This window comes from Crinia signifera, chromosome 8, assembly GCF_055691185.1.
Source record: "Crinia signifera chromosome 8, ASM5569118v1, whole genome shotgun sequence".
Lineage (NCBI taxonomy): Eukaryota > Metazoa > Chordata > Amphibia > Anura > Myobatrachidae > Crinia > Crinia signifera.
In genome coordinates, this window is record NC_139224.1 from 46,492,301 (window position 1) to 46,518,512 (window position 26,212).

At 40.6% G+C, this 26,212-nt stretch overlaps 2 protein-coding genes across 5 annotated transcripts in view; one reads left to right on the forward strand and one right to left on the reverse strand.

The window, feature by feature from the left end:
* Positions 1 to 26,212, forward strand: part of PHF2 (PHD finger protein 2) — a 265,280-nt gene that overhangs the window by 16,323 nt on the left and 222,745 nt on the right. The window lies entirely within an intron of this gene.
* Positions 560 to 6,461, reverse strand: LOC146026005 (uncharacterized). Of its 2 annotated transcripts, none has more exons than XM_083156299.1 (7): positions 6,128 to 6,461; positions 4,460 to 4,611; positions 3,663 to 3,827; positions 2,906 to 3,578; positions 2,563 to 2,829; positions 2,269 to 2,394; positions 560 to 2,158 (listed from the first exon to the last, which is right to left on the reverse strand). In XM_083156299.1, the coding sequence occupies exons 2-7, from the start codon at positions 4,607 to 4,609 to the stop codon at positions 1,485 to 1,487; spliced, it is 2,055 nt and encodes a 684-aa protein (XP_083012425.1). In that variant the 5' UTR covers positions 4,610 to 4,611; positions 6,128 to 6,461; the 3' UTR covers positions 560 to 1,484. The 2 variants fall into 2 exon arrangements, with proteins under 2 accessions (XP_083012425.1, XP_083012426.1); XM_083156300.1 differs by having other exon boundaries at positions 5,522 to 6,461.

The following is a 26,212-nucleotide window of genomic DNA, read 5'->3' on the forward strand; positions in this document are numbered from 1 at the left end:
CTGACCAGCACGCTATGTTCCCATTCATGTTTCCCCCTGCAGGTCCTTATGTCTCCTGCTGCCTCTGCAAACATCCCTTTGCAGTTTGATGTCTGCCTTGACGCCACATCCACTTCATTCCCAAGTGCCAGAGACAGGCCACACTTCTCAGCTGCTGTTCTGTGAAATTGGTAAGTAGCTCATTCATGTGCCCCCGCAACACTGGTGTTCAACCTGTGGCACTCCTGATGGAGGGCCACAGGTTGAAGACCCATTCCCTAGGTTAAACCCCAAACATACCAAGGGCGCATGCGCTGTGGGCCAGGTGTAACTCAGTTCCATGTCTGTTTATAACAGGGCCAATACTAACCATTAATTTTTCCCCTTGCAGGTCCATATGTCTACTGCTGGCCACACAGAGAACACTGTGCTTGATGACCGGTTGAACCGATGGCAAAATCTTTGCATTACACCACTTGCATCGTGTGTCATAAAATTGTATTGTTATACTATAATAGTTCAATGTAAATAATTGTATACGAAAAATGATTCTTGAAATGTTGTTTGGTTCAATAAAATTTTATTGAACAATTTTGGATTTTCGACTGACATGAATCATGACCTTTGATGTTGTTTCATTTATAAATAGTTAGAAAGATATAAAAACGCTCAAAAAATGAGAAAATATTCAAAGTGTTTAGAGAAACAGAGAACCAAGATACGCCACAAGGTAAAGTTTCAAAACTGTCATTTGTTTGTAACAATGACCATTGTCACCACTGACCACGCTGCTCCTTCCAAATGTGCAGTGCGTCACATCTGGGGGGAGAAGGTTGGCCAGTGTTGACAATGGAACATTGAAATCAGCACAAATGATATACGCCACAAGGTAAAGTTTCAGAACTGTCATTTGTTTGTAACAATGACCATTGTCACCACTGACCACGCTGCTCCTTCCAAATGTGCAGTGCGTCACATCTGGGGGGAGAAGGTTGGCCAGTGTTGACAATGGAACATTGAAATCAGCACAAATGATATACGCCACAAGGTAAAGTTTCAGAACTGTCATTTGTTTGTAACAATGACCATTGTCACCACTGACCACGCTGCTCCTTCCAAATGTGCAGTGCGTCACATCTGGGGGGAGAAGGTTGGCCAGTGTTGACAATGGAACATTGAAATCAGCACAAATGATATACGCCACAAGGTAAAGTTTCAGAACTGTCATTTGTTTGTAACAATGACCATTGTCACCACTGACCACGCTGCTCCTTCCAAATGTGCAGTGCGTCACATCTGGGGGGAGAAGGTTGGCCAGTGTTGACAATGGTTCCTATGTTGCTGCATTGAAAAAAAAAAACTTATAGATAATAAACAATAAAAACTTAAATAAGTGCAATTTCACAATAAAAATACCGATTCCTTCCTAAAGAGACCAGAGTCAAATCTGGATGGAGATGGATGTTACAAGTTATTACTGTGAAAACATTGTAATTTTAAACTTTTTATAACTCCTGTGAAATCTGAGTTTCATCGTCATCGTGTGTAGGTGCTGATAATGACAGATCGTTAGCTAACGATTCAGGTTGCACACAAGATGTTGTCGCATGATCTGGCTCTCTAACATTTGGAAACATGCCTGAATATCCTGTGTACATTTGGGAATAGGAATAGGTATTTTGTGTGGGAAATACACCCCCTTTCCTCTCGTTTACTGATGCTTTTCTTTGTTTTTCACTTATGTTTTTTTTGTGCGACTTTGCAATCATGTCCTCTGCAATTAACTTCAGAGAAGTAGCAATCAACCCTGTACTGGCAGAAGTTTGTCGATGGCACTCTAACATGATATTAAAGGTATTTGCTGATTGTGCATTAGCATCTGAAATTTTCATTAAACTGTGTGCGTGGCTAGTTGTATTGTCAACCAATTTGTTGATTGACACAGCTATAATATTCAGTATATCCTGAGTAGTTTTGTATTGGCTCTGGCGGTTTACATCAATCTGTTTTACTATGTCTATAAAACCTTTAAAAGTGTTTTCTAAGCTATCTAGTCTTTTGTTTAAAACTTTTTCAAAGTCAACATGTCTCCGCTGCATTTGATCTGCCAAAGCTCTGATATGCAGATATTCTGGTTCTTCTGATGTGTCGTTGTTTCCAAGCTGCCTTGCTTGAGATGCTGTAAGGATAGAGAAATTTTGAAGAACATTCAATTACTTGATTTTATTTGTAAATAATGAAGAGTGTAGTAGAAAACCAAAGATATTGCTGAAATATATTATTACTTACGTATAGGTGTTGATTCCGATTGTCGCACCTCCACATCTCCATCCTCAGACAAATTTTCAATTAAATCAGGCCTAAAAAAACGACCAATTCCGGAGGAAAGTCCTCCACTTGTCATAGGCATATCTTCTGTAATTAAAATTCCCATAAAATATATTATAAACAAATAAATCACACTTTTCATGTAAGGAGTGCATAACATTTCCAAAAAAGTATTACTGTTTAATAAAATACATCCCTTGATTATAAACTGGTTTTATGCCGCAATACACAGCTATTTTTTTAAAAAAAACTAACCTTTTTCTTTTGGATTTACAGTACTCTCGCATTCCATCTGTTGAGAATTTCTCTCCCTTGAGGATCGGTTACCGGAATAATTATCTATGGAACTGCTGTTGAAACCCTCAAACGTTACGTCGGTTACATCAGATGATTCAAGGAAGCATGTGGGTATACTTTGCAATTCAGCCATACCACTGCCATCATTATCTTTCGAACGTTCAAGAACTCGATTGCTGGAATTATTGTGCCTTCTTTCCGCTTGCATTAAATGTTGACGCTCATCTAATGAAGGTAAAAATATTATTAATAACATTTCATTACATTTTGGTACATAGATTTTATGCTATTAAATTATTACCATTTTTACTAGACATATTTTTCTCATTGCTAATTCTGCTGCCTCTTTTCTTTCTAGGATTCTCCTCTTCCTCCTGAATGCCTCCTCGTCTAGAGTCAACACCTCCTTTCACTCCATAAATCATTATTGGGTTTAATCGTTTCTTGATTATTTCCTCCCAGGAAAGCCACTTTATTTTCATCTCCGGTCCGCCACCTGTACCTATCTCATGTCTTCTTTGCATACCCATTTTTTTTTTAGTTTGCCTGCGGCAGTCACTATACCTTTTGATACAATGTTTGGAATCTCTTTGAACACCTGATATAGAGGTGACTTTTTCGGCAATATTATTCCACATCTTTCTTTTCAATTTTGGAGCTGTAGTTGGTGCCCTTGGACCAAACAACATATCATAATATCTATCAACTGCCTCCACCAGAGCATAATTCTCGGACTCATTGAACCGTACGCCACGTTGAGCCTTTTTCAGATTTTCACCACCGGATCCTTCACCAGAAGAATGATGAGATGCTGAGTCATCAGAAAACCTTGCAACCTCATTTGTATCACTTTGCATGCTTTCTTGACTACGGATATTTGATCGCTGCCTATCATTGGGACGCTTCTTTTCTAGACTGTTTTGTGGCCGGCTGTGATGAACATTTTGTAAATGTTGCCTTTTGCTGTGGAACATCTGCAAACAGAATGAGAATTTACAATTTAAACATCATTACATTGCAAAATTGAAATCATCTTTGGTTGAAATAAAAATAAATACCTTCGAATGTCCACTTGTGGTGGCTTTTTGTTTATTGCGCGATGCTTCAACTTTCGCCCTCCAGATTCTAAATTCGGCACTTTGCTCCCAATCCTCCTCAAATCTTTCAAAATCTTCCTCCGTTGTAGAAATATCGGAACGATGTGGGCTTCTCAATGTAGGAGACTGTATAAAAAAGATGTAGTGTTATTGTTTTTAAACAAGCACATAATAAAAATTATTTGCCATGTTCAATTTGCCCTTAGTTTACCTATCTCTTTCAGGAATTTTTATTGTATGTCTAAATAAAAGGCATGTGTGCCAATGACATTCATTGATCACCCAGTTTAAGAAACCATAATGGTTATAGACCCAGCACCCACCCATGTTTTACCAAAGCACACCAAGCTGTAACCGCTACGTTTTGCCTTATAGAAGGCTGCTGTGTCTGTTCCAACTTCTCGAATAATGTGTTGTACTTGTGAGAGCCAAATACCATTTCTTCCAATAAATTATGGTTGGATATTAGGACAACATTTTAAGAAATTGGCGTGTTATAAAATCACCATAAACAAATAAATGGATGTTAGTATTGATGTACCAACACATGGTGATTTTTAAAATCGCATTGGGGCGTGGTGTGAGGGTTGTTGGGGTTGGAATATCATATAGGAGGGTTCACTCTGAGGTGGCAACAGTATGAGCCGCACACCCACAGGCCTTGTCCGTGACACTCGATGCAATGCATATTTACTGATCCAGACTATCATTACATATTGGTGATACTATATTCATAAACCCAAAATAATTTTAATTACCCGATGTCTTCCATTGCTTTTCTTTCTAGTTCCAACAAGGCTTGTCGTCTTCAAAGCCATCTCATCCAGTTCTTGATGCTCTGTATTTTTATGCACTGAATCTTCTGAAGAGGAATCCACTGGTGAAAAAAGACTTCTTTCTGTAGACATTCCTAATAAATACAAATGTCATGATTGAGCATGGTCGTTTCAATGTACAACAAAAGATCCCCATGTGCTAAACTTGCACAGTGAATACACCCAGTTGAATAACTTTATAACAGATGCCCATAGGCGGGGTGTGGATCATGTGTGAGAATGAAATTATATATGTACAGTCATAAAGTCGTCCCCACTAGTGCAACTTCCCTGGAAGGTCGACCTGACTTAGGTCTAAAAAGGACAAGGTCTTAATGAGTTATGTTGGAATTTGAATAGAGATCGACAGGTCATAAGATGAGCAGGGAATTTCCAGCACTTATGTGGGCACGACATATAACTGTAGAAATAAGGTCAGTCTGATTGATTACCGCTTCTATTAGAATGACTACTGTTTATGCCAGACTAATATACAGACACACCCGCATAGGCACACACAGCAACTCACACACATATAAAATCCACATATATAGAAACTGCAACATACTTCACATGTACACACATAACAGGACGGACATATGCACATACACCCACAATTCATATATGGCATTAACAGACACAAATCCATGTATACACACAACAACATATGCACATACACCCACATCCATACACACAGCGTTATATGCACAAGAACCACCATCTATACACACTTCCACAAACATCACATGTATACACATGCAGTTGCTACAGATGCACATACACCCACAATTATAAACTGCAACTTTCAGGTACACAGACACATGTATGCACACAGCTACATGTGCCCATACATCCACATATACTGTAGACCAACCTCTCTAAATACAGTGACATAATAGCCCTTACATACACACAAGCAACACATACATAAATAAACAAAGCAGCATCTACATAAACACACAATACACATACAAATCCTCACACACTGCGACTGCCCCCTCACACCTCTAAAAGAGCCATCTAGCTATTTCTTTATTCATAAGATAGTTGGAGGTGGTCAGCTGGATGGGCTTTATGGCTGCGAGGAAGACACAGGGGCTTTCTGCGTGTGACAGGAAGTCACGTCTCCTCCTGTGACTGAGCTCCTCCAGCAATGCTGCTATTCACTGCAGCGCTGCTCCATCACAAAGCATTCTGGCTGGCACGCAGGGGCTGGAGTTTAACAAATGCTGCTGGTCAGGCAGGGTGCACCCTTAAGACGTTCCCCAACAAGAAAGTGCAAAGCTTTGAAAAGTGGCCATGCTGACCCACCCCAACCGTGCACACTTCAAAGCTCATATAACAGTACAATTTGAATTTATCCCCTTAACAACCAAGCACTAAAAAGAACCAATTTGGAAATATGAAAGACATGCCACACACAAGGAGAGTATCGTTTAAAGGACATGCTAAAATCTCACTAACAACGGACAAAACTAAAAAGCCCTAACCTGTGGTTAAATTCAAGGACAACGCTGTCGAGCAGAAGGTTCCATTTTAAAGAAAATAAACAATAGAAACAGCGCAGCAATACTGTACAAAACAACTAATAAAATAAAGGATATTACTCACTCTGTTTGAAGACACGCGGTCCGAACGTGGAAGGGGGCTGCTGTGATCCACTGCACTACGGCCATTAGACACAACACTGTCGGCATCCCAAAATGGTGGATGCGTTGCGCAGCACGTTCTTTTTATACAATACGCGTAAGTTTCGCTTAGCGAAAAAGTCACGCCCATTTTTCGATACATTTCACTTTTTTCACTTCTTGCTGTCTCCGGAAAAAAAACCTTTGAATACCTCGAAAAAAAAAATAGCGAAAAAGGATTCTTGATGCGAAATAAACGAAAACATAATGTTAAACGTAAAATAGTTTTTTTCGGAGCACATTGAATACCCCCCTATGCCTATTTAGTCTGTCAGTTCCCCTATGCCTTATGTCTTTCTCTTTCTCTGTAATTCTTTTACGTTATTCGCCCTTTACAGTTGAAAGCTATTCCACCTAATCTCTTTTCTTTGCTGAACAATAATTTTCTATGGTGAATTTCCCCCTGTCCAACAAAGGAAACAACAAAAAAAAAAAAAATCATAATAACGTTTCATGCCTTAGTGATGTCACTAGCTTTTAATGATCTGATTGGCTGAAATGGCATTGATGTCACTAACTCCTAGTGATTGCCAGCCTTCCACATTAAAGTTATGTTGTAATGGCCGTGGAAGGTTTCACAGAAACAGTACCACGGAAAATTTTTCTTTTAGTCCTGTGTTTGAAGGCAGTATGCCGTGCTTTTGACTATATACTGTAAGCCACTTTTTTGTGAGGTAAACGATGGCTATCTGCAGATTATTGTCTGGATAGAAAGCTTTCTTAGTGGTGCTGAGGGTTCTTAAAAAGGCCACTGGCTTGTGTTTGTATGTTGCACACAGCAGTGTAATTACTGATCGCTACCATCTGGACTTCCAAGTAGTGTATTGTAATTACCCTAATGTAGTATACGAACAGAGCTCTCCTGACAAGAATAAAGGACATAGTCACCTCCCGGAAGCTTGCAGTGCTTAATAGCAGCGTACGGCACTATTACGTCCCTCCCATGGCCAAGCACTATTAATCACGGACACTGAGATGAGGACAATGAAGCAATATACTTTACAAGTGTAAATCAAATGTTCCTTATATTTATACTGAGTCAAATGCATATTACAGGCTAATACAGACTGAGAAGCGAGCAGCCACAGGGAGAGTTGGGTATATTGGCTAGATTATGATAGAGGTATATTTCAACTACCAGATATATTCACAATACACAGTACTTGCTATACAAACAGTGTTTTTCATTTAATAAATAATAAACGTAATGATACATAAAATAGATATTTGAAAGCTCACATAGAGACTGGAAACTGTAAAAGAATGGTAGATAGCAGAGTTTAACTCCACTCAGCCATTACAGGCCAAGTTATAAGGATATCCATGCTCTAGTCCAGATGGTTAAATCAAATTAACTGGTAATCATTTAGTCACCTGTGCATATACATGGATATACTTAAAATGTGGATTGTAATGCAGAGTTTGGGAAAAAGATGGACAATTTTTGTTCACCAAATGTAATCAACAAGGCACCAATATGAAAAAAACAACAACAAATATTTAAAATACTGTGTCCTCAAGATTATCAGGTGTGCTAAAACATTACAAATACTTTGGTAAAAGACACACACACACATAACCATGCTTTCTGTGGGAGCGAAGGGTGTGAATTGACGTTGCTGCTGCATTGGCACCCTGTCTCGCACCCTTCGGGAAAATGGCTGGGCTGAAAATCGCTCAGTTCATGCACACTGTGCGATTTTCGTCCATCTAAGTAATTTTCCCGGGGGTGGACGGCTTTCCTTAGCAGGATGCTATAGAAAGATGTCCACCTTGTTGCTCATCTGCTGGTAATACCAGCAGATGAGCCGTGATTATGCAGGAACAGCATCAGTGCTCATCGCCGGGCCGTAGACACTGGGCGCCTTTTGATCTGATGACAAAAAGACACGAAACTGCATCTAATAGTAAATAGTTTACAATTGTCTGTATATGTCCAGTAAAACATTCTAATGCTACCACATACAGCCATATGCTTACCACATATTTCTGTGCCATACATCTGCTTAATGCACATTAAAGTCCAGTACCCACCTTGTTCAGTGTTTTTCGCACTATTACCCCTTTGACATCAGAAAGAGAGGTCAAGCCTGGCTTCTCGATCCTGGGTTTGACCCAGCTCCCACAAGGGTCTCTCCGCCCTTTCAGATTAAACCCAGGTTGCACGTTATACAGAGGGCTTAACCCTACTTATAACCCTGGTCAAATTGCTTGGTTAGTTTACCCGGGTTATAAGCTTTGGTGCTATCACACTGCACCTCGATTCGGGTTAACATGTCACCAACCCGGCATAACCTGGGTCCAAGGTGCAGTGTGAAAGGGGTATATATTAGGTCATATTCACTACAATCCCTTACCTGTTATATTTAGTGATGAGCCCATCGTATCACCCAAATTTTACCACCTCTCAAAACCAACAATACCCAGCCCAGTGCCAAGCTTGCCAGCCTTGTGCAAACCACAGTCCAATACCCATCATATAGTCATGTACCCAGTACATTTTTCTTACTCCGTGCCGACATTTCAGTCTTCACTTGTGACTGTCAGTGTGAGGTGCATGATGCCATGCTCTCTCCCTACCAAATGCCAGTCCTGGTTTTTAAATGGCTGCTCTCAGGGTAAAATGGACCCGTTAACGGGTTTTATCCTTTTTACTAGCAAAGCTTCCGTCAAGTAAATTTTTGCTGATAAATATTTTTACAGTAGCAGTTAAAATTTAATGAGCCAGAAAAAATAACTCTCTTACAAGAGTTTTTTTTTTTTGTTTAAGCCACATGGATTGCTCCTTGCACAGAAGCAGCCAAGCTTCACTCGTAAATGGGTCCTGAAAAGTAAATAAATACAACAGGAAGCAGAATGTCCACCCACTGGTGTCACACATCATTTTCACAATTTTAGTACTAAATATTATTTTACAGAGCTTTGCAGACAGCGTCAATATACTTTGGCAGCAGTACAGTGCTAAGCTAAGCTAAAAGTGCCCATGGATTCAGTTTTATTAAATTACAGTGAGGTGCTTGTTTGAGTGTATCTGCCATTTGCTTTATTGTGCTCTTAACAGAATAGATGATTTAGAGCCCTTATACCCCAAGCACTTTTTCAAGACTTTTATCAACTTGCATATTATTTATTTGAACGTCTGTCATTACATTTAGGGGAATATTTATCAATGTGATAGGAAAGTTTTATCTATTGCCAAAAGGTGCTCTGTGCGTCATTTTTATATATATTTTTAAATACAGGTTGAGTACCCCTTATTCGAAATGCTCGGGAACATGATCATTTTGGATAAGGGATTTTTCCGGTTTTTGGAATATTTTTTAAACATCCTTACCTGGTCCCCCGGTGTCCATGGGGTGCCCCAGCATCCACGGCGGCCTTCAGTATCCTCTTCAGCGGTCCCAGGGGTGCATTGCGCGAGTGCAAGGCAGGGTGCCGGGCAAAAGGGGGCACTTTAGATATGGTGGTGCAGGCCTGCCAATGTCACTGATGCCCCCGATGCTGGGCTTTCACCAAGTAGGTGCTGGGCTTCCACCAAGCGCTCTGGACAGCGGCAACGGGGATGGACAGCCAGGCTGTTGTAGCAGGGCGCTGCTAAATGGGCAGTGCGCGTTTTGCCCTTTAAAAAAAAAAAAACATCCATGAGTGAATACTATATATTTATCCTGTGGGGCATGCCTGGTATCTCTCCTCATCTATCCCTACTGCAGTGAAAGCGGGTGGCGGTCTATCTTGGCACATGCAAAGTTTGGTTATTATGTAGATTTATTGTTATGAACCGATATTTAAACGGTGCTACAAATGGTCTCCAGCAGAGAACATATAGTGATAATATACAATAATATCATGATATAAAGCACATCACTTGTTTGGTGTAGATTAGATTGGGGATTAACAAATGTTATATAAATAAAAAATTTTTTTATTAAAGTTTTAGCATCTGGAAGTGATACATTGTACATTATAATTTTCTATAGAACTTTAGCCAGCATCCTCCTACACATTTTAAATATATCCTTTTTTTCATACACACAAAGCTGATAAATCCACCAGATTATTTTTATATAATAACATGTGAAGGACGAATTCCTCTAAAATAAGATAGTAAATGCTGTATTTTAATGTCTACGTCTGTAAAATATACTTCTTTAACCATGTACTACACTGGAATGGAAAACACACTGGTAAATATAACAGAACTGGATGTGATTCGATGGCGGATTTTCTGTAATAACAATTTATTCAACATTTTTATTATATCTTAAAAATAGAATAACAGGGAATTAATGAGAACTGCCAAATATTTTAGTATTTAAAAAAAAATAAAAATAAATGGTAGCATAGTTTGTTGAAAAAAGACATTAGTCCATCAAGTACAACCTATAACTGATGTCCTGCATTGGAATTGACCGTGGTGAGGTTGCAGCTTATTCATTATATGACCCAAATGGCTGTCCAATCTGAGTCCACTATAGTACAATATTTTTAAGGATTATACCCCTGGATACTTTTTTTTCTGCTAAAAAATTTTCTAACCCTTTCTTCAATGGATCAATTGAATATTCCATATCTTAACTGCCTTTACTTTAAAGAAACCCTTCCTATGCTGGATGAGAAACGTCCTCTTATCTAACCTCGGGGGGTGACCATGAGTCCTGTGTACAGCACTTCTGGTAAACAGATTGACAGCTAATTTGCTGTATTGCCCCTTTATGTATTTGTATATATTAATCATATCACCTCTTAGATGCCTCTTTTCCAATGTAACATAACCTGTCTAGCCTTCCCTCATATTCCAATGACTTTAATCAATATTGTTGCTCATCTCTGAACTTTTTCTAGTTTATGGAGTGGTGACCAGAACGGTGCACTTTATTCTAGATGAGACCGTACCAATGATTTTTTTAAAGTGCCAAAATTACACAGTCTTCCCTACACTCTATGCCACTTTTTATGCATGCTAATACCTTATTAGTCTTCGCTGCTGTCTCTTGGCATTGAGCAGTGCTGCTAAAAGTCTACTGTCAATAAGCACCCTAAATTCCCCATTAAAGATTCCTTTATACTTTCCACATTTAATACATAGAACACTGTCTTGTTTATGCTGTCAAAGTGCATAACCCTACATTTATGAATATTAAATATTTCTTTAATATGGGCAGGCTGGACGTCAAACCATAGAGCTGGTAAACTAGGAGATTTACGCATTTATGACAGTTGGGGTAAATCTAAAGATGGCACCTGAGCAAAAAATCGGTACAAATGGGTAATGCGGGTATCTTTTCTTGTATCATGGCGGTATTATGAATAGCAGTTATCAGTGTTTGTCTGTTGGCTTACTTATCATTGCCACACTTTAATTTTGGCTGTTAACATTGTGGGTAGATCAGTTCTTTGCAGGCTTTCCCTTGCATCTTTAGACCCTACAACTGCACCGTCTTAGCTGGTACAGTACCATTTTTATGCTATGTCAAAACAGGGCTGTACAGTTTTTACAGGGCACTGCCTATTGACAGACTGTCCCTCTTTCTATCTGTAACCTGCCGGCTGCCCCCAGGAATAGCTTAATAGATCAGTGCTGGCGATATGTTGCCCTACTTACCTGTGGCCATGTCCCCTTGATTCATCTGTACCAGTTTCTATGTGAGAAATGTTGGAGGGAATGCAGCTTAAGTACCAGGGACTAGTCATTTATCACCCTATGTTAGTCTGGGAATAGATTCAGACCCTGAGTCACAAATGTGTCGTCATATACCATTTCTGCTGTCACGCCAAACGGACCTGCTCACCAGGTCCCAGGAGACTCTACTGTACTAGAACTGAATGTTTTTTTTATTTTTATTTTCTAATAATGTATCCTTGAATGCAGCGCAATATGACTAAAATGCATGAGGAGACTGTGTTGATTCATTCGATGTGATACTTGTATATCTGAGTGCGGCTGAGATATTTCCACTAGCAGAGTTGCACAGGACCTGGTGGCTCACTTGCACCAGGCATCTTGTATTGTGTGGCTTATTGAAGCTAGATGTATGACAACACATTTTATTTATTGATTAGCAGTGTCTTATATAGCGCACACATATTCTGCATCCCTTTACTGAGAGAATAGTTGTACATTCACATCAGTCCCTGCCCCATGGAGATCACAATCTACCCTACTACAGGTACAAGCCCACACATTCACTATTGGGTTTATTTTGTTGGGGGGTTTGGATTGTGTGGAGGGAGCTGGAGTAATCGGAGGAAACCCACGCAAGCAGGGGGAGAATATAGAAACTCTGCACAGTTAGGGCCATGGTGGGCATCGAACCCATGACCTCAGTGCTGTGAGGAAATAATGCTAATCATTACACCATCAATGCTGCCCTGAGCACGGACACATTTGTAAGTGCCTCGCGCCAGGGCAGCCAAGAGGAATGCCGGGCCCCAGTAAAATTTTGGGGTGTGGCCAACTCCCACACTTAGGCCACGCCCCCAAAATGTTTAGAGGAGGGTGAAAGAAATCTGTAAAAACTCTAAACTCAGCAGCACACACCTGCAGCATGTGCTATGCTGACAGTAGGCTCAGCATGAGCTCACACGCTGTCAGTGAGATGCTTATGTCAGTGAGCCTGCTGTCAGCACAGCACATGCTGTAGAAGTGTTGCTACTGGGGAGGGATGAAGGGGGAAGGGAGGGGTCTGACTAGGGCCCCTCCAGCAGGCCTGGGTAATTAGTACCCGCTCCCCCACCTCTCTGCTGTCCTGCCTAGTGTTATTCAGTTATTACCTGCCACTAGCCCAGAGGATGCAGTTAATGCACCCTCTGTGCTAAATCCATCCTCAGGAGCAATCACAGGCTTACAGTGGGTGGTAATCCAGGAGCTAAAGCCGCGCTGTAAAGCCCGAATCTGCCCCATTGGTTTTACTCTAAAAGACAATAAAATAATGGGTTAACAATAAGCTCTCAAAAGGACAGAGTGCATTTCATAATCCTGCTGCCTATTCCTCTTACTGCTGCCATGCCATTATTTTATACCATTTGCCCAGTACGGTATAAATATTTTGTTTTACATTTCGTATAAGCAAAGTGACCAGTAATCAAATGAAAGATTTCTGTGTTCCAATCCTATAGTATTTACTGCAAAATATATTGTAAGAATCTTACACTTCTGTACCCTTATTGGTATAAATATCACAATTGGGTAAAATAGTCTTAACTAAATGACAAATAATAAAATATAGTATTTTATAGTATTAAAATGCAGAAGACTGGTGAGTAGCTGAGTATAAAGTAAGATGACCTTTTATTGCCGTAATACAGGCTTGTGCTAGAGTTGGATATACTTATATATGTGTCATGGCTCTGTCCATCTACAGTTAGAATGTATGTATGGTTTCAACCAGGGTTGCCTACTTTTAAAGGCGACTGTCAGCAGCACTTTGCATGGCTGGTCCGTATCCGGGAGGGTTACCCATCTTTCCAGGGAGCCGGGAGGGGGACACGATTTTCGGGAGTCTCCAGGCCATTCCAGGAATGTAGGCAACCCTGCTATCAACACATCAACTAATGCAGTCTGCTTTTGCACCCTTGGGTGCCTTGGGGCACATGCAGGGGTGACTTGGATTGGCTGTGTCGACTGAATGAACCTGTCGACCTAACCCATGTTGACGTTCAGTCATGTCGACCTTCATGCATGTCAAAATTCAGTGGTCGACCTAATAATGATTGGAGTCCTAATGTCTATCTATCCAGTGATCCATACCCCTTTTCTTATGGTTGCCAACCATAAAATATGTGGACAAATGTAAGCAAGTCCGGTCTTTCACCACATAACTGAACCTAAAGGCCCCCATACACTGTTCAATTTAGGCCCAATTTCACCCACATGTCTGGCGTCCCATCTGATGCTCAGTCCTGTGCGCATCGGACCGGACCTGGACATCATATGTGCTTGCATCAGATGTGCTTGAGAGCGGGGTGCAACCAGCTGGACGTGCAGTGTGACCACTGACTGCATCACGCTGCGCAGAGCTGCACAGCCGGGATGGGAGCAGCCAGCATATGAGCGAGTGCTCAGACGCTGCCGGGCACATGCACAGTCTAATCCCTGAATCCCGGGATTGGAGACTCCAATCCCAGGATTCAAATCCCACCAAAATTGGGGCCAAATCCCGGGATCCCGCTGATCCCAGGATTGGCCACCCTAATTCCCACTCTATGCCTATATAGTAAAGTATTAAAAACTTCCTTTAAAAAAGAAAAAAGGTGAAAAACCCACGTTGACCTTTATTCATGTTGACCGTAAGCTTGTGTTGACCATTTTTCAATGTCGACATTGGGTTCAACTTAGTGACTGTCGATCTAGACATTGTCTATCCAGTGGCCGCATACTATTATTTAGCACCTTCTAATCTAAAGGATGATAGATAGAATTTGATTGGTTGCCCATAGCAACATCCTATCTATAATAGAACTCCAATCTTAGTAAATTTACCCCTAGGTTTCTTGTGCTTAATAACAATATATTCCACTTATCATTTCTAACAAATAATGTGTATAATAAAACCACTGCATAAACAGGGGGAGGGCGGAAATCAGTGACATTTGCAGATAAATTATATTTTCTTATTTAACTTATTGCATCTAATTTCATGTAATTGGGTGGTACATTTACCAGACTTCTATTGGTAATGTTCCTTACATTAGGATATTTCATTTTCATTGATACAGTATATTGAAACACTTTCTAACTAGCTGGATTGTATTATAATGTATTCAAGGTAGTTACTATTAAAATGAAATTCATTGTTATATAGCGATGAATACACATTGTAATGCATTTTATTTAGTCCTTTGTCTTTCAGCTTTCAAGTCTAACTGCATATTAAAATTATTAAGAAATACTATTGTTTTCCTGGATGTATGACTAGAGAACAGAGGCGTCTAATCTACAAAGTGACCTTATGGAACATTATTATTTCATATGTATCACTCGAGGAGGAACTTTTACGGTTTTATTTTTGTTTTGCTTCGGAAAAGATCTAAGAGTTGCTTACTGGATGCTGCAATGTTTTAAGTTTGCCCCCTGTCCGTGTTGCTGACTTTAAAGGAATAAGTTATTGCTGGTTGGCAGAAAAACGATTCTTCTTAACGTGCACACTATTCTCACATTTCCTAAAATGATTTTCTTTACTTTCTACAATACTGGCCTCAGTAGCGATCCCGCCAGGATCACATCCGGGCAGTGCGCCAGGCTAAAGGGGGCACTTTGAATGCAGCGGGCCCGTCCACCGACATCTATGTTGGGGGCATACCTGGCACCTAAGTAGGTACTGGGCTTCCCCCTAGCACTCCGAAAGCCGGCGGCGTAGATGGACGAACCCGGCTGTTTTAGCAGGGTGCCACAAAACAGGCAGGGTTCGTTTTGCCCTTTTAATATCGAGCAGGACGTGACACACTGCTCAAACCTAGAGTGTACACTACCTGTTGTACGTCCCATCTCATACGCTAATTATCAGCAGTATAATTGTATAATTGCGTGGACTGTAAATATTTAAATTGTAAGCATTATTCAACTTACCAACAATATCTATATACCACTGATTTTTACAGTTAACTCATTTGTAGGCGAATTCCTGGTAATTCCGTATCTGAGAGCAATTATACAATTATAGAATTATTTAGTTTGCACACCTAATATGACTGACTCTTTTTTTTCTCAGTGCCACTGTTTCTTCACTGTTTCTAGTGTATGTTAGGTAACCCAGGGCATTGGGGGTATGAAATGCAGTTATGCAGTTGCATAGAACCTTAGGGACAGATGTATCAAACTTCAATAAGTGATAAAACGTAGAGTGAAGAACAGCCAGCCAATTAACCCCTAACTGTCATGTTACAAGCTGGTTTTGAAAAATGATAGTAAGGGGCTGGTACAACTTGCTTATAATTAGACACCACAGGGATATTTATAAAAACTGAGTAAATGAAAAAAATAAAATAAACTTACAATCATATGTTCCAGGTTGAATGACCAGTGTTTAGTGACCAAGTCATAACATAACCTGGGAGACTCAGAGAAATGATGCTCGCTAGCTGGGAATCTAACTCTGACTTCAATGTAAAAAGTTGCATGAATGTGTCTTTTATTCCTTTACATTCATATTTTTACTTGTGGTTTTCCAGGCCACTCTGTGTTTCTGTCCGTGCTATATTTAGCATTGTGTTACAATTCCAAATTCCAGAACGCTTTTCAGAAGCAATCCTCAGTGTGCAGTGTCAAGCCAATCCTTGTTACCAAATTACCAAGCTGAATATAAAAAATAAGGTCGGTAGCACAGTTTAGATTGTTTTAATAATTTGTGTTATTACTGAAAAACTAGCGAGCATGTCGTCACCACTACTGTGAAGTGTGTTACATTGTCAAGGTTCACCCCAGAAATCCCTGCAGCATGGCACCAGAACTCACCTGGCACTCTACACTCCTGGCACAGTGCCTCACCCAGCAGAGTAGGGATGGCCATCAACCATCGATGATCATTGATGGTTTATGGTCGATGTAAAATAATTTTGCCATTAATGGGGGGAACCCTCCCATCAATGGCATAGAAACAAAATATTTTTGTCTTTATTTTCCCCAAGGGGCAGAGACACTGAGCATAGCTCCGCCCCTGCCATCTGGGAAGACCCACCCCTTGGTTCTGATTGGCCTATGGGCCAGTCAGTCAAAGAAAATGGATGACCATCAATTGGTAAAACCATTGTTACATAGTCTGTTATCATCGATGGACGGTTACACTTTCACCATCGATGGTGAGCCAAGATCCCTCTCGCTGAATAAAAGGAAGGGTGCGCTGTCTGGTGGGAACAGTCCATGTAAACATTGAAGAGAATGGTCCTCCTGCATCTACCCTCTCAAGTGTTTTTCTTCTACATACTTCATGGCAGCCTTTACAATGGGTTTATTATCCCTTCTTCCCCTTAGATAAGTAGTTTTTTCTCTCCTAGCATCCAGCCCCTCCTCTTCCTCCTATATATAGCTCTACTCCTTCCCATGTACTCTAGTATTTTTCCTGTCTCATTTTTAGTATTACAGGTAGTTTAGGTTATTTTATTTAGTTTTTAGCTACGGTAGGCTGGTATGCTACTGTACTGGGCAGCGGCAGGAGATGGCGGGGATGACCCTAGGGTCATTCTGGGAAGGCTATCAGTAAAGCGAGCAAGTGAGGTCAGTATCTGGGAGCTGTTAAAATAAATAATTTGCATCCACAAAACAACTAGACAGCATCTGGGGCTGTTTAAAAAATTATTTGTGTCAAGAAAGCAATTGAACAGCATCTGGGAGCGGTTTAAAAAATGCATTTATGAAAGCCCCCACCCAGCTACTTCTTGGTGCCACCCGGCTGGAAACATTTTCTGGGTAGAATACTGCATTGTGCAACGATCTGACACAGCTAGTAACAGGCTGCTGTGACTATAACATTATGTCCTTCCTCTGGTGTACAAGTGTAGATTTGAATGTGCAAGGACTAGGACACCTACTTTTAGTTCTTTAGATGCAGCCATCGAATGCACCATTACCGTGCTAGGTACAAAATCTCCATCAGAGTATGGCCTCTAACGTAAGCGAATAAGTGTCTAGATCACAACCCATTATTTAACTCATTGGACACTCCCATAACACGCCCATAAGACAGGACATCTCTTTATCTGAGTAGCCACCGCCCAAGGGCACCCCAATACATTTCCAATCTTAACATATATTTCAAACACCGTGCTTCTTATTTGGCATTGAGACTCAGAGCTGCTTTTTTTTTTTTTGCAAACGGACAAAACCATGTTGCGCTGCAAGTGGGGCAGATGTAACATGTGCAGATAGAGTTACATTTGGGAGAGGTGTGTTTTAAACCGAAATCTAAATTGCAGTGTAAAAATAAAGCCGCCAGTATATACCCTTCACATAAACAAAATAGTCCCTTTGTGCGTACACACCATGCGATGCATGTGCTGTGCAGCTTTTGAACTATAGACAGATGCACAGTTGACAAACATTGGCATGAATATGGTCTTTTTGTTTGATTCAGTTCACGAATGCGGGTTGGACGCTTGGAAATAATTATTGTTTTCTAATTCATACCCTGTAACTCTGGTCTGTGGACTTATTAGACAAATCATCTATTTTTGTACAAAGTTTGGTACTTTTATTCTAGTTGGTCCTTTGTGATGTTTTCATGGCTACGGCTCACATCAAATTATATGGACCCTTTACACGGTGTCTATTGCTTTATATTGGCATAACGACACACATAGGAGGGTATACAATCTGTGACGATATTTCCCGACAAGGAAAATATCGTCGCTCGCCTATTCAATGCTGTCGATAACAATAATGATAATGAATGCTGTCAGATCCTGCTTTTTTTTTAAAAGTCGGATTTTATTTGTCGAAAAAGGGCAGCAAATTGTCGACATTTCCCCCATCGGTTTTCACCGATCCACTGACTTTCCGACAGCCGGGACATTGAATTCGGACAGTCGAGTTACTGTTGGATCAGACTAAAACGGCCTGGCATTACGACTGTCGGGACCTTCCGGGATTGAATACCCCCATATATTCTTGCTGCAATATGTAGTGTGCTCTGTCTTGTATTGTTCTTCGCATTGAAGTAAAATTCATAAATTTGGTTTAAGCATATTCATTACATATATTTGAAAATTAAGCTTTTTGGATTTTAAAGAGAATTTTGAGTTGGGCCGAACAGTATGATTGGTGATAGCAACTTTTGAGTGTAGTGATTTCTGCATGAGGACAGAGCTTGAAGCAGACCTGTAGATGGATCTTACCTGTCTGACACAATCTTTAGATTTTTTTGGAGTTGCCAGAAAAACCGGAGACTTCTGGTTGTTTATTTTCATCCAATCCATCCAATAATTGGAATAGGGTATGATGCTCTCTGTGGATTGACTTTTCCAGATTGTGTGGTTAATATTGTCCATCTAGGTCCATTTTGTTTATATTTCATTATAAAATTGTCCTACGCTTGTATTTGTAGGAGTAAATATGACACCATTCACAGTTGTACTTACTCATGGCATTGTTAGCAAACAAAACACTCTTGTCTTTTCCGTATCTGGAATTGTTCATCCAGAAAAACCTGTTTCCCTGCTTCCTCCAATGAATTGTACTGAGGAAATTTTGGTTTGTTAGAAAATTGCAAGAGGTTTAATAGTGTGCGTTATGAAATTAAATGCTGATGGGAGGATAAGCTAGACAAGGAGGCGGATATTAAATACAGTAAGATTTTACTAGAGTGCATTTTTAAAAACTAATGTCATATCGCCCAAGGTGCATTATATAAGATCTCAGGATCAGTGACTTCCTTACCACTCGTATCACATCTGCACCGCTCATCAGCCCTGTCTGAACTTGCTCTGTGTTTATGTGCAACTGTATTGTGAATTAATTGTAATCACTAGGAGGGTTATGCTGTGTACACACGGTACAATCCAGCATGAGATTTTGACTATATAGTCAAAACCTCATGCAGATCGCAGTTTTTTTTCCCTTGTGATCCCGATGGGCGCTCCCAGGACAGCAGGAATCGAAACCCAGATAGACAAGGCAGCAATGACTATATAGTGGAAATCTAATGCAGATAGCATATGTAAATAGCACATGAATTAGCAAAGATTGCATAGCAAGTCGAATAGCAAAGGAATCTCACCGTGTGTACAGACCATTAAGGGCCCTACATACGCAGGATTTAACGGGAGATTCAGCACGAGAGATTTCACTCTCTCTCAGATAATGAGCCACATACAGAGAGATTTGTGTCAGAGATTCATAATGGGAGATTTAGCATGGGAGATTTCAAATCTGTCACAACTGTCACAGAAAGTGATGTAAAAAACTGCACTTCATCACAAAAATAAAGTTATATGGTATAGACAGTAATTTCCTAAATAAATTTATAAATAAATAAAATCAATTTCCTTAATAAATAAATGTTGGTGGAATAGTGCCCCCAAACAAATAAACATTGGTGGCATACTGTCCCCCCTCCCCCAACCAAATAAACATTGGTGGCTAGTGGCGGCACCCCTCCCCCCCCCCCCCCAAAAAAAAAAGGTTTAACCAGGGCTCCTGATGAAGTCATCCTGTCTCGAAACATGTTGACTTAAGGTGCCCTTACATGTTACAATTATTGTATGCAAAATTGTATATAATATCGCATGTCATCGCATCTCGGTTTTCCGATGAGATGAGATCTAGTACAAAAAGTATGTGCTGCACATACTTTTTGAACTAGATCTCAACTCATCGCAAAACCGAGACGTGATGAGATGCGATATTGTTTACAATATTGCATACAATAATTGTAACGTGTATGGGCACCTTTTAGAACTGAATGTGCATCTGCTGGAGGACTACTACTTGGATCTGGTGAGTGTATATGTGTAAGTCCACTACCCTCTGGATCCGGAATACCAGTTGGAAGTGTTGACTCCACATTATCACCATCTGTGTCCTTACTGTAGTTCAAACAGAACTTTTTGTCAGATGTTTTAAATTTGTTTATTTTACTGCTGTGTACATTTAAATAAAAGCATTTTATGAAGATAAAAGGAGGAAAAAGATACCTTTATATACTTCATGCAGCGAAACACATTGTGAGTACGGGTGCGTCACCCAGTAGAAAGATACCTTGATATACTTATCTGTGCATTTTCAATAGTGAGTTGGGTACGCCCTGTCATTATTTGAAAGAACCACAAGATTCTTATTAATATCTATAGGATCAGTAGGGAGGATATAACACACTGTATAATTATATATTCTCTTTCATATATTCCACAACATACTCTAGAGGAGAAGGAGGATTCAGAAAAAGAGAACATCTATATAGGAAACAACATTCCCTATAGATAAGGGAAGTATCTCTCTTACATTTTCACTTTTTCAAACCTATCTACAGTATGCCCTTATAAAGAGCGCCTAAAATCTGAGTTTCCATTTTGTATATATATAGTACAGGGAGACAAAACTTAGCATTACATTGAATAAATAACAAAAAGGGTACTTGTGAGTTATCCGGGCTCCCGATTTTGGGTACTTGCGATTTGCATGCGATATCGCATGCGATTTGCATAAGATTTGCTATTCATTTCATTACCCCACTATCCCCAAAGTGTGTCTATCAACGTGAACCCGAAGCGTAGCGAGCCCGCGAGGGGCGGCGGTACGCGTCCTCCGACCTTTTCATGCCCTACTATCCACTAGGGCGTGGAGTGAGAATAGAATAGTGTGGCGAGCGCAGCGAGCCCGAAGCGTGGCGAGCGCAGCGAGCCCCGCGAGGGGACGCGGACACCTTCACAGGTATCCGCGTGCCCTTGCGGGCTTCACAGGTGTCCGCGTCCCCTCGCGGGGCTCGCTGCGCTCGCCACGCTTCGGGCTCAGTGGCTCGCTGCGCTCGCCACACTATTCTATTCTCACTCCACGCCCTAGTGGATAGTAGGGCATGAAAAGGTCGGAGGACGCGTACCGCCGCCCCTCGCGGGCTCGCTGCGCTCGCCACGCTTCGGGTTCACGTTGATAGACACACTTTGGGGATAGTGGGGTAATGAAATGAATAGCAAATCTTATGCAAATCGCATGCTAAATCGCATGCAAATCGCAAATCGCATGCGATATCGCATGCGATCTAGTACCAAAATCGGACGCCCAGATAACTCACAAGTACCCAAAAAGTAAAGGTAAAGAGCACCACAGTTTAATACACAGCTTAAATATAAGTAGTGAGTACTTGATCTACTATTACTAGTACTAAGCCTCTACTATTAGAGGCTTGTGGCCAATGATGGCGATGAGTATGCGGACAAAGATGGTCACTAAGTGTTTGAGTATGGGAGAGTGAAATGTAAAGAGAAGTGGGCTTTGACAACAGGAGGGAAGAGGGCCCTGCTCTGAGGAGCTTAAAATCTAATAGGAAGGGGAGATAGACCGATTACATGAGGTGCAAGCAATTGGGAGGTGGCTTGATAGCAGGATGTAAGCAGGCACGGGGTCGGAGGAACAGCCTCAGGACTATTTTATGCAGTGGAAGGGTACGCTTTGATGAATAGGTGAGTTTGCAATGCCCATCTGAAGCTTTGCAAGGTCGGGGAGAGTCTAATGGAGCGAGGGAGTGCGTTCCACTGAAGGGGGGCAGCACGGGCAAAGATCTGAACTCTAGCATGGAAAGCAATGATCAGGGTGGAGGAGAGACGACAGTCGTTGGCCGACCCTAGAGGGAGGGAGGGCGTATGAATGGTGATGAGGTTAGAGATATATGGAGCAATTTAATTAGAGATGGACCTGTATGTGAGTGTGAGGTGTTTGAAGAGGATTCTGTAGGGGGATGGGAGCCAGTGCAGATTTTGTTGAAGGGGAGTGTCAGTATCAGTATCCTATGCTATTGCACTTGAATCTTATACATGTATAATTTATTTTATCAAATATTAAATACAGGGCACTGGTGGTCTAGTAGTCCAAGTTATAAGCATATGTTGAAATATTGCCATCTCTTAAGAGATCTGTCTTTTTATTTATTGTTTCTTATATAGCGTACACATATTTCGCAGCGCTTACAGAGTATAGTTGAACATTCACATCAGTCCCTGCCTCAGTGGAGCTTACAATATTCTATATTCTCTACCACATGTACACGCGCACACAGACATTCTAGGGTTAATTTTGTTGGAAGCCAATTGACCTACCAGTATATGTTTGGATTGTGGGAGGAAACCGGAGTACCCTGAGGAAACCCACGCAAAACAGGGAGAAACACAAACTCCACACAGTTAGGGCAATGGTGGGTATTGAACCCATGACCTGTATGCTGTGAGGCAGTTATGCTAACCATTATACATTCTGTCAGGTAGTTCATTGAGCTTTGTATCTGCAGAAGTCACTGGTGTATGTGTTGCATCATGGGACAGACCAATAAAGGACCATTTTGTTCCCCTGTATGGCAGGCGATCTAATGCACTACTGTCATTTTTATATCCCTGTGAAGCCTGTTCTTCCTTTGAGAAAGCAGGGACATCCACTTAAGCCACACTTTTTCCTAATATTGATATTGCTGGTTTGACACATCCATATTGTGCATTTTCTTTTTCCAAGAAGAGATTACATTCCCATTGACTGCTGTTCATTTCACAGCTTGGAACAAACTGGAAGATTCTGAAATCCGCCTTGCAATGCCAGTGCTTCATCTGTTCCCTTTTTTTGTGTCACTGCTCTGAGCTTGTCAACAACACATATCTGTTATTAATATTATTTTAGGTTTCATCTCTGCCGTGGCAATTGTGATAATGACAGATAACCTATTGTTTGCACAAAGCTATTTATGTGCCACAACACTCTGATGCCGCGTGGGAGATGAATGACAGCTTCCTGCTATTGTGTCTCCCTGTCATTTCTTTGTACAAATCGGAATAGTGATGTGTGCTGTTTCAATAAACAGGGACAAATAGAAGCACATTGATAAGGATGCACCTTATATTTTTAATCCTTAAATTAATATTGGCACCAAAAAACTTGATTTTCTAAGATCTCGGTGGAGGAATTAAATGTGTCCCGTTGAATGAATGCTAATTTCCAGCACTTTGTAGCAATAACATTTAATTCATGTGACCTAAGGTGGAACATAAGATATCCCTAAGGGAATGAATTGGCGAAGGGTAAATGGGTTTGGATTTCCTTGCTAAGTGATTCAATTACTAAATGTTGGGAGTTTACAGTTAAACAATCTGAAAACACCGTGTGATAACCTCAAGCAACAGTTTGTTTCTGCTACATCCAGAAATGGAATTCGCTATCTTACTTATCTGGACAATGAAACTCGCGGACTTCACTTCTAGCTACTGCCTTTTGTTTATTTCCCTTGGTCTTCTGCCATTCATTCTCCTACCCCTAGCAAAACCCATAATGTTTAGCTTCTATGTATTCCACTATGGCATTATCTCTGGTACGCTTTAATATATTTAATTCATTATTTCATATTGCCACATCCCTTTTAATATTAGCTTCTGTAATGCCTGTGTTCCTTAATCCTTCGGGTCCCAACATCGTATTGAGAGATGTTCAAAATACCCGCTAAAAATACCAGCGTCGCTCACGTTTGTTATATAAATTCAAAGAAAAAATGTTGTGTAAAAAAAGAATATATTTCCTATATAAGGTAAACATTACAGGTCATTATGACCGAACAGGTTTGCTTGTCAATTTTCACAGCTATCTGCTGTCACTTTGAAGATAGTTTATATATATGCCCCCAAATCATTTAAATTTGCACTGTGGAATTAAGTCTGTCTATAACAAACAAACCTTTATCCTGACCTATTCCTGTCATATGACATCTATGCAATGGGGGAAACATGACCATCAAAATCAGATAGTGCCTCCAGTTGCAGCTCACGTGTTGACTGACACATGTTGATCTCCACTTTATCACACCTTCGGGCTAGGAAGCTGACAATTGGGAGGAATTCAGTTCAGTCTAATGTACTACTATGCCTGGCTGTACAAATATTGGACAACTAGTAGTCCCGCTCGAAGCAAAAGCTTCGAAAGCTAGTCTGCTACCTTCTGTTTTTGTGCATGTGTAAGAAAGAGATGTAGTTTCACTCTCTGCCTGCAGATGGCAGTGTTTTGGAGACTTACGGACAATAGATATATATATATATATATATATATATATATATATATATATATATAAATGATTATGTTAGTACCGACATTACAACATCTAGGGAAAGCTTGCATTGCCGGTAGGAAGCAATATGCTGTTTCGGAATTGTATATTGTGTTAAAGTTGAGAACTGAATTCCTTCTGCTACACATTCATAACTCAACCATCAGTTCCACAATTATTTACTGTTTCTATCTTTTGAAGAACGTAGTTTGTGTATTCTTTCATCATTCCTACAAACTACTCTTAACTTCCTCTTCTGGTCTCTTCCAGCGAAGTGACTATCTTGCTCAGCTGGATGGCCTTGATCTTGTTTTTCCTTCTTTCTCGTTATTTTTTTTAACACTCCTTTCCCTCTCTTTGATCATCATCTGATCATCTATAATTTCCACTTTGGACTCAAAACCAACCCAGCCCCTTTCATACCCACAGAAATCTCAGTTTTGATAACTACATACAATAATTACAAATAAGATTTTTCTTTTTACAACATCTTATTTCACCAATCTTTGCATTTTCACCATCTAATCTGCTAATTAATCATACCTTAGGAGTTTAGGGACAGTCCTATTACACCCTGGCATTGACTATGAACTAGTATGTGTTGTTTACTATCATTAATTGATCCTCTGATTAAAGCTACCTCTCTAAACTCCTTTTAATCTCTTAAGGCCGCCATCCATTACTGCGTCTTTTCCGAGGGAAGACGTTGTAGCCGATCCCCCTTTTGCTGTCCGGGAAGGGTTCAGGCGGCTGGATCACTTGCGATATCTCACATGTGGTCTTTTTCCATGTGATATATCACATGCTATCCCATTTCCGCTGCCCGTGTCGGAGGTTGGACCGCTGATTCAATGTACGTGGATTGTGCATCAGTTGGGATGTCAAGCACCAAATCGGACTAGTGGTTGGGGGCGTTAGTGATTTACATACATTTGCTTCACACTCTTGTCTGACTCACAAACCAACTGGATCCTCTTCCGTCAGGTGTACACAATCAAACCTCAACTGACTGAGGTGCTTATTGATGCATGCATTAACAGCAGGCAGATAACAAAGATGGGGCTAGCAAATTTTGACTATAAAATCAAAATTGAGAGCCCAAATCGCACCATGTGTACACAGCATTAGTCCTACGCCCTTGGTTCACCGCTATCCGTGCTACTTTTAATGGAAAACTAATTAACATCTTTGAATTACAATATGACGATGACTCCCAGGCGTGCAGCGGGACAGCGGTCAGACTGTGAGTATACGCAGCTAGCAAATAGGTCTGAGTCAGGCCCCAAATGTAG

Bases quoted from the DNA above. Each gene is read 5' to 3' on its own strand.
- LOC146026005 (XM_083156299.1), bottom strand. From the start codon at position 4,609: ATGTCTACAGAAAGAAGTCTTTTTTCACCAGTGGATTCCTCTTCAGAA. The intron at 3,579-3,662 runs GTATTTATTTTT...TTCTGTTTGCAG, and splicing joins CCACAAGTGGACATTCGAAG to ATGTTCCACAGCAAAAGGCA. The intron at 2,830-2,905 runs GTAATAATTTAA...TACCTTCATTAG, and splicing joins AAATATGTCTAGTAAAAATG to ATGAGCGTCAACATTTAATG.